The following is a 12,022-nucleotide window of genomic DNA, read 5'->3' on the forward strand; positions in this document are numbered from 1 at the left end:
CCAAATTTCTTTGTTGTCTGAGGCACAAAGTGACAATGCACCCTTTCTATCCTTGACAATAATTATAATAATAATCAATATCAAAATAAATATTTGCTGCCTGAGGTCATCCAAAATCTGCTACCTGGGATAACTCTTCTAATTCTGCTTTATGGTAGGTGCTACTGTACAGTCATCAAAGCTATGGCTATTATTACTGAGTCCAAGAATATGGTTAATGCTTGAGACAACTTGATAGAGAGTTATGCATCTCTGAATAATGATTGGAAGGAGAGAGGGAAAGGGAGAGGGAGGGAGGGAGAGGGAGACAGAAGCAATGTAGTAATCTCATTCTATTATTCTGCATCAAGTTCCTAAGGAGAAGATAAAGAATTGGCCCACTGACAGGTGACTTTAAGCAGAACTCTTCCATAAAGCTCTGCCTATGTGCTGAGCCTTTCTTTTACTCTTCCTCCCCTCTGCTGCATCCATACCCTACTTTTCTCCTTCACAGAGGATAAAGAGAAATCAGCTGGCATATTCCCTGAGTGTGAGATCATGTTAACTTGCCACTAACCTATGCCCCCTGTTTGATGATTTGTTCTTTCAATTAAGCTCTTGTTCTCAGGTACTTGGAAATAAAAATGTATTTATGCAATGTAAGGAAATCATTATCAAGGCGTTTTGCTTGTCACAAGGGTAGAAAGATTCCCTTCTCTTTCACTAACTGTAGAGCAGCGGTCTCAAACTCGCATCGTCACGGCAGCGTCACGTGATGTATCGGGACTTCCCCCCTCCCCCTTTGCTAAACTGGGCATGGGCGTAGCCAGCACATGATGCATCTGGCCTGCAGGCTGCGGGTTTGACAGTCCTGCTGTAGAGCTAGTACTAAAATGAACCTCCATATTCTCTTTGCATTCCCTGAATGAAACCATACTCGTAATAGTTGATTATACACAGATCTTACCTGTTGCATTGGAAAGAGCCAGCGACTCCATTGAACCCCGAGGAGTTTGTTCTGTGCGTGACAGTTTTTCAGTGAATTTCAACGCACTGAGTGGATGCCTGGTCCGACAATGTTGTTCCGTCATGGTACTGTCTTCTTCTTGGTCATACTTGTAACTCCCTCTGGTTTCACTAAAACTCTGGTTGGACATGTCACTGTAACTCTCCTGCGACCGTAGCCTTCCTGAGTAATAATCTTCTCGGCATTCCTGAATGAAACTGCTACCATGTCCTTTCATGGCTAAAGAGGAACTTCTCTTTGGGTTGTTGAAATGTTTACCCCACATTTCTTGTGGAGGACCTGGAGTCTGTGCTTGGTTGTAGGGCGTCCTGACATTACACTGACTGAGCAGCTGCAAAGGGCTTTGCGATGGACTTTGCTCCATTTTGTTCCCGTAGTGATAGAGTTCATCTCTGCTTCTCCATACGTGATCCCTGTTTAGGCTTGGAGTTTGGCTGGACAAACTCAGCAGGTCCATCTGCAAAGACAGAGGGTCCACATCTGCAGACAGTCTGCTGGAGGTCACCTGCAATTGATTACTCTGGCTGCCGGCATTCTCTTCTCCTTTGTTCCTGTTCTTCCCAATCTTAGCACTACGCCGGGATTCTTTGGCTCTGGCGCTTTGGAAGGCAGAGTCCGATGAATCTGAACCGTTTGGATCATCTCCCATGCTGCACGCCCTGGAGCAAAAAATCTGCCCTTGCTTTGGCAAGAATGGTCGGCCAAGCAAAGATTTCTTACACTGGGCGCAGCAAAAACAGGTCTCCGTAGCATGCCAGTGTTGGCCATCATACGTCATCTGACCCTGGTCGATGCCTTTAGATAATAAGGGAGAGAAATACTGTAAGTGCATATCATAGTGCAATTTGGAGCAAACAGATGAGACATTTAGCAAGCTAATTCCCCCTCTGTCATAACTACTAAGCCAGGGCTGTCAAACTCGTGGTCCGGATGCGTCACGTGCTGGCCACGCCCCTGCCTCATTTAGTGAAGGGGGAGAAGTCCCAATACATCATGTGACAATGCCATGATGGCGCGAGTTTGACACCCCTGTACTAAGCAAAGTGTAGTAATATTTATCACGATTGTGACATTTTCTTGTTATTCTGCTATAATTCAAAAAGGGGGTCTGATCCAATTTATTCCTTAAGCACGTCAGGCAGTACATGCAGTTCTTTTACCCACGAAATTTTCCATGCACATGAACATACAAAAATGGAACATTTGTAAGGGAGAGCAAAAGATTTCTACAGGTAGAATAGTCTATATGGGGGAAGCAGAATATGTTGATCACATCGTTCCGTTATTTCACAATATATACAGTCTAGTTTGGGGATAACAGTTCCAATAGTGAAAAATTTTGTTGAAATTATATTACAAGTATTCTATAGCAGCAGTGAAATCCTCTGAAGTTTGCTACCGGTTCTGTGAGTCTGCTTTGCACACAGCGCTAATAAAGGAACATTTTGAAGCCTTCCGAGTCTGCAAAGGTAAGTAGAATAGCAAGAGGGTGGGGGGAAAATCCGCTGTGCCACATGATTTAGATTAGCTAGAAAGCAGGAAATCTAACGATTCTAGCTAATATAAGTCATGCATCAAAGCTGATCGTCACCCAGCGGATTATCGGAAATACCAGTTCAACCGAACCGGTAGCATTTCACCCCTGTTCTATAGCCTGTGGAGTCCATGAGGGTCCCTGAGCTTGTTTGCAGACATTTCATTAATATACAACTAGACAACATCAGTGTAATGAAACATCCTGAAGCAAACAACCAAGCTCAGAGAGCATCAAGGACTCCATAGTTCAACCCGGAGCTATATACACAGTTCAACCCAGAGCTATATATATATATTCTCTCCTATTGAAACTCTATATATGGCTTTTCTGGAATATTATATTTTAACATCCTGTTTCAGAGAAAGAAGCATTCAGAACATGAACTCATCACTAAATATGTTTGCTCTGGATTTATATCAGGTTCCAGAGTGCAAAAAAAATAAAAAATAAAAAAATATTAATAATCATCATTTTCTCTAGTCTGTCAGATGAAGCAGAAAGAAAATGGAGCCTTCAGAGAATTATCTCATTTGCTAGCTTTGTCATCAATCTTCTGTCATGAAACAGCAGAAAAAGATGTGCCTTGCTCATCATTCAAGACCCCTTGGAGATTATTAAAAAGAATTAGGCCAATTGGCATTTCAACAATGAGAAACACTGTTTTCAATCCGAAAGAATTCTCAAGCTCAGGGGTGTCAAACTCACATCGTCACGGTGGTGTCACGGGACATATCAGGATTTTTTCCCCCTTTGCTAAACCAGGTGTGGCCATCACGTGACGCATCCGGCCTATGCACGGGGAGTTTGACAGCCCTGCTGAAGCTTACCTGTCATGGGTCCGTTGTTCATGAAATTAACACAACTCCTTGCCACCTCCCTTTAGTCCAGTGGTTTTTACTTTGCAGTAAAACAAAAACAAAAAAAAAGCTACATTCTCAGATCTCAGGCGGATATATTTGTAAAGGGCAACAGACAAACTTCCCCACCTGACACCCTCCAGATGTGGGAGATGATCTGACCATATGAACTCAGGATAAGGAATCTTAACTGATATTGAAAAGTTATAGTCTAGCATTAGCTTGAGGAAGGTTTGAGCTAGATAACTGGAGGAGTAAGCTTTAATCAGAGTTAGGTCAAGTCAATGGGAAGTACTCCTATTAACTAATTAATTAATTCAGTTTTAGTTGTTGCCTTTGCCGTGTCAATTCTCTGTCTAGAACTTGACACCTATGTTTGGAAAAGTGGTCACCAGTTGACTACCCAAAGCTGAAATGCAGCTGCTAGCATAAATTGTGCCCAGCAGATCCTGATACATTATAGAACGAGAGGTTGGTTAGAAGTGCAAGACCTAGTTCATAGACAAAAGCCAGGAAAAGCTCCAGGACCAGACAAGATAACTCCTTCTTCCTTAAAAGTCTGTGCTGACCAATTGGCCCCCATCTTCACCCATATCTTCAATAAATAGCTAGAGATGTGCTATGTTCCTTCTTGCTTAAAACGCTCTACTATCATCCAGTGCCGAAGAAGCCCACCATCAAGGAACTGAATGACTACACACCAGTTGCTCTAAAATCTGTAGTTATGAAAACCTTTGAAAGGCTAGTGCTGTCCCACTTGAAAACCATCACGGATCTGCTGTTAGATGCCCTGCAATTTGCATACCGAGCAAATAGTTCAACAGATGATGCTGTTAATATGGCTCTGCACTACATCCTACAACATCTTGAATCTCCAAAAACCTACGCAAGAGTCCTCTTTGTAGACTTTAGTTCAGCATTCAACACCATCATTCCAGACATTCTTCTAACTAAGCTAAACCAGCTAGCGGTACCTGAACACACTTGTAACTGGATCATAAGCTTCCTAAGAGACAGGAAGCAGCAGGAGAAGCTAAGCAGAATCACATCAGATACCTGTACAATTAGCACAGGGCCCCCCTAAGACTGTGTGCTCTTTCCACTTCTCTTCTCTTTATATACCAATGACTGCATCTCAAACGATCCATCTGTTAAACTACTGAAGTTCGCAGATGACATAACAGTGATCGATCTCATTCGAGACAATGATGAATCCACATACAGATGGGAGGTTGAACAACTAGCCTCGTGGTGTGACTGGAACAATCTGGAACTGGAACACTCAAAACTGTAGAAATGGTGGTGGACTTTAGGAGAAACCCTCCCATACTACCATCTCTTACAATACTAGACAACACAGAATCAACAGTAGAGACCTTCAAATTTCTAGGTTCTACCATATCTCAAGACCTAAAATGGACACCTAACATCAAAAAGTTATCAAAAAAGCACAACAAAGAATGTTCTTTCTGCACCAACTCAGAAACCTCAAACTGCCCAAGGAACTGCTGATACAGTTCTACAGAGGAATTATTGAGTCTGTCATCTGCACCTCTGTAACTGTCTGGTTTGGTTCTGCAATCCAACAAGAGAAACACAGACTTCAGAGGATAATTAGAACTGCAGAAAAAATTTACAGACCCTTCTCATCCTGGACATAAACTGTTTCAACTCCTACCCTCAAAACGATGCTATAGAGCACTGCACACCAGAACAAATAGACACAAGCACAATTTTTTTCCAAACGCCATCACTCTGCTAAACAAATAATTCCCTCAACACTGTCCAACTATTTACTAAGTCTGCACTACTATTAATCTTATCATCGTTCCTATCATCCATCTCCTCCCACTTACGACTGTAACCTTGTTGCTGGTATCCTTACGATTTATATTGACTGTTTCCTAATATGATCTGATTGCTTATTTGTTCCCTATGACTATTATTAAGTGTTGTACCTTATGATTCTTGATGAATATCTTTCCTTTTATGTACAATGAGAGCATATGCACCAAGACAAATTCCTTGTGTGTCCAATCACACTTGGCCAATAAATTCTATTCTATTCTATTCTATTCTATTCTATTCTATTCTATTCTATTCTATTCTATTCTATTCTATTCTATTCTATTCGTGCAATAAACTTCTCTGAGTAAAATATAATTGAGTTGTTGAGTTGATCATGATCATTGAGTTACAGAGTTGATCTGAAGCTAACTTTCTAGTGATCCACTGTGACACAGAAGGGTGGGCACCTGAGAAGATTAAGAAATGACTATTTCATACACTGTTAAGCTGTGGTTTCCTTACTGTTGAACAACTATTATTAGCTAAGTTTTCATGGCAAACTAAACTGTAATCTATGCATTACAAATCATAATGGCTGAGTTTGCGCAACATGCTAAACCAAAACAAACAAACAAAATCCTCACAATGACTAAGTGTGATATGGGAACTGAATGCATGCTCTTCATTTCTCCCCTGTTTGGATTAACATGAAGGGATAAATGTCAATGAACTTGGTAAATCTTGAAAATTGTTCTGTCACATCCCTAATCTGTGTTCCTGGCAGACCACACTCTTTGTGAGTCAATGGATCTGGCCCAATTACTAATAGAAATGAGTCACTAATTATTATAATTGTTCATCTTGCAGAATCAATTTTATCCTCACTGCTCTTCAGAGAGTCTATCTGCTAAATCCGGTTACTTATATTAATGGGGACATCATTTCTATAATAATAGTAATAATTTCTTTTTACCCAAAGAATGCTGTGAGATTTAATCAAACACATCCAAATTTGTGACAATGAGAAAACTATCCCCAATAGACTGCAAAAATGGGCCTAAAACTAATTATCCTTTCATTTGCCCACAGTGAGTAATAATTATATGTTTCTTTAAATTGCTTCAAAAGACTAACTAAAGTTTGTACGGACTGGTAAAAATTTGTAATTTTATTTAAAACCAGTATACCAAAATCAAAACAATTATTTACAAATAGGTTTAAGTGGCTGGGCTGTTGCCAATTGTGTTGACCAATTAATTAAACATGTTAGTTTAGCCATCAACATTGGAACAAGTCAACTGTTTGACTATGAAGATTCTCAGTCATCCAGGTCATGGTTGTCCCAAAGGTGCTTTTTCAAGAGGCATACTGGACTTTCTGGCTTTTCTTTGAAGATGTTTCACTTCTCACCCAAGAAGCTTCTTCAGCTCTGACTAGATGGTGAGGAATGCATCCAGTCAGAGCTGAAGAAATTTCTTGGATGAGAAGTGAAACATCTTCAAAGAAAAAACAGAAAGTCCAGTTGCCTCTTGAAAAAGCATCTTTGGGAAAGTCAACTGCTCAGGAAAGTCACTCAACAGTGATAGGCCAGCATATAAATTCAATAAATAAAATGGAAAACAGCTAAATCCAAAAGTTGTAAATTCAAAAAGTGAACCAAACATCTAGAAATAAGCTTTCATCCCTCATAATAACTAATGATTTCACAAATCAGGGTACAAAGAATCAAGTATTTTTAGATGTTCCATAAATTAAATGAACTTTCCATTAGCAGAAATGTTAATGAATATTTGCCCAACTTTAATTTGTCAGATTCTCTTACTTTCCCCTAAATGGGAGAAAGATTGTTGGCAAGCTCATAAGAACAGGAGACAGATAGTCAAAACAGATGAATAATAATGTTACTACTTCCTCCAGCATATGCAAAGATTTAATACAAATAATGTTAATGGCCATGGTATTATGTTACTTCTTTCTTTGCAGCAAAAGAGAGTTCCAAACCACAATTCAGTCCTGAAATGTTCCAGCGTAGGTTGCACAATAAAGCATTTCTAATTATTTCATTTGGCCAGTATTGTACCTCATATATTAATCTGTTCAGAGCTGAAAGTTTCAGCTGAATCTGGATTTTCCTACAGGCCTAATATGAATTTTAATAATATGAAAAGGAACATAACATGAATAGGATTTTTTTAAAAAAAATCTGAAAGGGGAAACGTAGAAAGGCAAAGGAGAGAATGGAAAAAAGAAGGAAGGAATGAAAGACTATTTAACAAAGTATACCCTGTTTCCCCCAAAATAAGACATCCCCTGATAATAAGGCCAATCGGACTTTTGAGTGCATGGCAATAAGGCCAAGTGCTTATTTCAGAGTTCAAAAAAATATAAGTCAGGGTCTTTTTTTCGGGGAAACATGGTATCAGTATGGTCTTGAATTAAAAAGCTAGTAAATGAATTACTAAGTTTCAAAACAAAGTTCATCACTTTTACATGGGTTCTAAATCGTGATTTGGAGCACATTTTTTTATTTATTGGTACTGAAAGATTAAAAAAGATAGTACCACTCTCCATATTTGTGGATAAAGCCTAGACCTGAGTCATAATAACATTTGTTAGCTTACTTATTGAAGTTATTTTATTATTTTGGAGGGAGATGTATCTGAGCTCAGTTTATACCCTTCTGTAAATAATAATGGCTTCTCCATTTCTGTATGATATTCTTATCCACAGTAGATCTGATGCTCAATCGGAAGGGATCCAGTCCAAACTACTTTAATTCTCTGATTCCCTGAATATCAATGTTCAGTCTTGGTGCTTGCCTCTGACAACAGGATGCTTGCCTTTCTCTAAGGTTCTGACATTTCACATACCAATGTATCAATGTACATATCTCTGTAGCATCAAACTTGTGTTTTGGCTCTGACACATCTATAGCTGGATGTCCTTATGGCATATAAGCACCAAGATTTCTCATACTTAAATTCTGTTCTTGTCTAGTACCTTGTTGGACCTGTTATGACCTCGTGAAAAAGTCTCATTTTCCATGATCATGTTGACATTCTTCTGGTTATGAGTGACTATAAATCATTTGGTTTGGTTTTTTTGGCAGAGAATATACTGACATGGTTTTGGTTTTCTTGACAGAGAATACTGAAGTATGTTGACATTTCCTTCTGTAATAGAACATACTCAGTCTGATCTCTCTTGTATTCTTTTCCCATTGTGGCAGTCCCTTCTGAGAATTTATACTACCAATAGATAGCTCATTATGAATGGGATATTCAATCCCCTTTAAATTGCAAGATAATGCTCCATAAAGGAACTGCAGAAGGATGATTAAAAAAAACTGGAATGAATATCCATCCATCCATCCATCCATCCATCCATCCATCCATCCATCCACCCACCCATCCATCCATCCATCCATCCATCCATCCATCCATCCATCCACCCACCCACCCACCCATCCATCCATCCATGACAATCCACTGCAAAATGGCAATCCCTTTATTGAAAGTTATGGATTATAATCCACCATGCTGGTTCAATGAAAGTTGGTAATTAAATGTTTTTCTAAGACTAAGAGAAAATAAATTGTCCCCAAGTTGGCTTCTATCCCTAAGGGAGGACAAGGACCTGGGGCTCCTCACTTCCAAACCAGCACCACTATACCACACTGGCCCTCATCCGTAACAGACACATATACACACTAACACACAATTTTAAAAAAATGTTCTATTTTGCTGCAAATCAGGTGTTCCTCATTTTGAAAATTAAGAAGTTGGTGATAGAAGATATTTTGAGGATGAACTAAGAAATAAAGCATTTGAAGGGGATGAAAGTTCAGTTTTTTTGCACCTAGAACAAATACCTATGCTGATCATCTGCTTAAAAATAACCTGTTCTATTATTCTTAGGAATAATACCTTACCTTACCCTTTAATTCTACAGGTGGGTTGTACTATTACCCACTATTTCACAATTAGTTCCAATTGGTTAAATTCTCAACAGTCATGGAAAAAAGTAGATAGTATACAATCTGTGCTCTGCTGCCTTGGACTATAATTGTAGTGACCTTCAGCCATCATGATTAGCCAAGTTGGCAAAAGAGGATAGGATAGCCAGGCACTCTCTCACAGCCCTAGGAAGTAGGCAATGGAAGCCACTTCTGAAAATCTTGCCAAGGAAACTGCAGGGACTTATCCCGAAAGTCACCAGGAGTGACACACATATAAACACTGTAACACAAAGTACTGGGTCATTATATTCACAGTAAGTCTGAGTTAACTGAAGGCTGATTTTAATTCAAATTAAACTCACAATCTATTAAGGCTGATAAGTATTTGCTAGACCACCATTCTGGTTGACATAACATTATTAAAAAAATGGCATGGAGCAACTTCGAAAGAAACTTAAGTCGGTTTGCCCGTTTAATTTCCTTGATGTCCATGTAAAATTCAGTTTCTATTAACTTCAACAGAAACACGGTGGCTGTGGTGCTGAAGTTTCTCACTGAAATGTGCGTGCATTTTTTTATATAGCAGAGTGTACGGTGGCACCCACAGGGAATGCAGAGCAGGGCAGAAAGAAAAAAGCAGAGGTACAGCATTGCGATGGACATCCCACCTCTTTTCTACATGCACTGCAATATTGCATACATGTATGAAAGGGGTGGAGCTTGCAGCATGTTGCTACACTACAGCTTTAGTCTATTCTGGCAAATAAAGCAAAATCCTTGCGTCCTCATGATAATGTGTGTTCATATTTCGGGGAGGGGGGAAGAGAAGGGTTATTTTTGAAACTGTTTAGAGGCGCCATTGTTCCCGATAGGTGAAATTGTGATATTTATTTTAATAACGTAATTATAGCTTGTCTTGATTCTAATAGCTGAAAGATTTAGCATAAGGATGATTCCCCCCCCCTTCTCACCATTATTTGTTCCTAAATTATCCTGCTAGCTAGACATGCTTACTGTCTACTAAGTCCCACTGAATTTAAGTGACTCTTGTTCCCAGGTATAAGATAATATATTTAGATGTAGGATTTCTAGTGCTTTTCAGACATTTTGAATGCTGTAACATTTCATGCTCCTTCAATGGAAGGCAGACCAAGATTGTGATAACACAACCTCATTCTTCTATCGTTCTTCAATGCAAATAAGCTATGCCAGTTTTCTCAACCTTGGCAACTTTAAGAGATGTGAACTTTCAACTTCCAGAATTCACCAGGCAGCTGGCTAGAGAATTCTGGGAGTTGAAGTCCACATCTCTAAAGTTGCCAAGGTTGAAAAACATTGATCTATACCATCTAAACAGTATACTATTGAGCCACTCATTAAAATCCCCTTCCCCCCCTCTTAACATAGGTGTTCCCACACAGCTAGTCTCACTGGAAATCTCTTTTCGATTGAATATAACAGTATATTATAATTTTTAAAAACCCACCGCCTATTGCTAATCAATAATCAGGGAACTGGAAAATAAAACACTGTTATTTGTAAATAGACTTTTAAAAAAGGATAATGATTGTGTGCAATAAACAGGAGGAATAAAATACAGGAACAATGTGCATTTACAAAGCTATGTCAAAGATCTGGGAAAACAGAAATACCTTCTACCATTTTTTGTCAACTGATAAGAGGGAAAACGTTAATTATGCAGACAGTTGGGTTTCACTTAATCTTGGGTCCTGAGTGCCTATGCATTTCTTCCAGTTGCTAGAAGGATGGTACTTCATCACAATATCCTTCTTCCTTCCCATTAGCTCATAATGGGCAACTTGAACGTAATTGCTTTTGAGTACTAGAAAGCTCAGATGGGCAGAATACCAACTTTCCATCAACTAAATGTCTATGGAGATTCTCAGTCATCCAGGTCATGGCTGTCCCAAAGGTGCTTCTTCAAAAGGCAACTAGATTTTCTTTGTTTATGCTTGAAGATGTTTTGCTTCTCAACTAAGAAGTTTCTTCAGTTCATTTATATTCAAATTGGCTGAATTTGTCTTCATAATAATATGCTCCAATGGAGGGACCCTTCCAAAGAAATGAATAGCTTTCTCAAGCTATGTTATAAATTGAAGAGCAAAGGGAGGCATTTTCTTCTTGCCTAAGAGCCTGGTGGCGCAGCAGACTTTAGCCTGTTATTATCATTCAGCTGCCTGCAATTACTGCTAGTTCGAATCTCCCCAGACTCAAGGTTGACTCAGCCTTCCATCCTTTCTAAGGTAGGTAAATTGAGGACCCAGTTTGTGGGGGCAATAAGCTGACTTTGTATAAATATAAAAAAAGTATGAAGGCTATTGCTTAACGCATTGTAAGCCACCCTGAGTCTCCGGAGAAGGGTGGCATATAAATCAAATTAAAAAAAAAAAGTGGGACAGTGATAAATCACTTCATTGGAAGAAATGGTATTGGAATAATCCATTTGTTATTACTTTTAGGAGGCAGGGTTTAACAAGCATCCTTGTTTCCTTTCTGCCCCCCACTGGGATATTGTCATGATGAACAGTGTGTCACTGAATTTGGTTGTGAGCCTCTAAAAGTCACAGAAAAAAAACGGCTCAGAACAACCTGTGCCCATATATTTCAAATCTTAGCTCCAGGCAGTGGTGAAATCCAATTTTTTTTACTACCGGTTCTGTGGGCGTGGCTTGGTGGGTGTGGCAGGGGAAGGATACTGCAAAATCCCCATTCCCTCCCCACTCCTAGGGGAAGGATATTGCAAAATCTCCATTCCCACCCCACTCTGAGACCAGCCAGAGGTGGTATTTGCCGGTTCTCCGAACTGCTCAAGATTTCTGCTACCGGTTCTCCGAACCTGTCAGAACCTGCTGGAT

The 12,022-nt window shown here is 39.4% G+C and overlaps 1 protein-coding gene across 2 annotated transcripts in view; it reads right to left on the reverse strand.

The window, feature by feature from the left end:
- Positions 1 to 12,022, reverse strand: part of PRICKLE2 (prickle planar cell polarity protein 2) — a 320,000-nt gene that overhangs the window by 46,064 nt on the left and 261,914 nt on the right. For both annotated transcript variants that reach the window (XM_070936850.1, XM_070936849.1), the window contains exon 7: positions 947 to 1,801. In XM_070936850.1, the coding sequence (XP_070792951.1) occupies positions 947 to 1,801 (855 nt within the window). The remainder of the gene's footprint in view (positions 1 to 946; positions 1,802 to 12,022) is intronic.

The sequence above is a fragment of the Pituophis catenifer genome, unplaced genomic scaffold, assembly GCF_029215685.1.
Source record: "Pituophis catenifer annectens isolate HBS135680 unplaced genomic scaffold, rPitCat1.0.hap2 SCAF_2, whole genome shotgun sequence".
Taxonomy (NCBI): Eukaryota; Metazoa; Chordata; class Lepidosauria; order Squamata; family Colubridae; genus Pituophis; species Pituophis catenifer.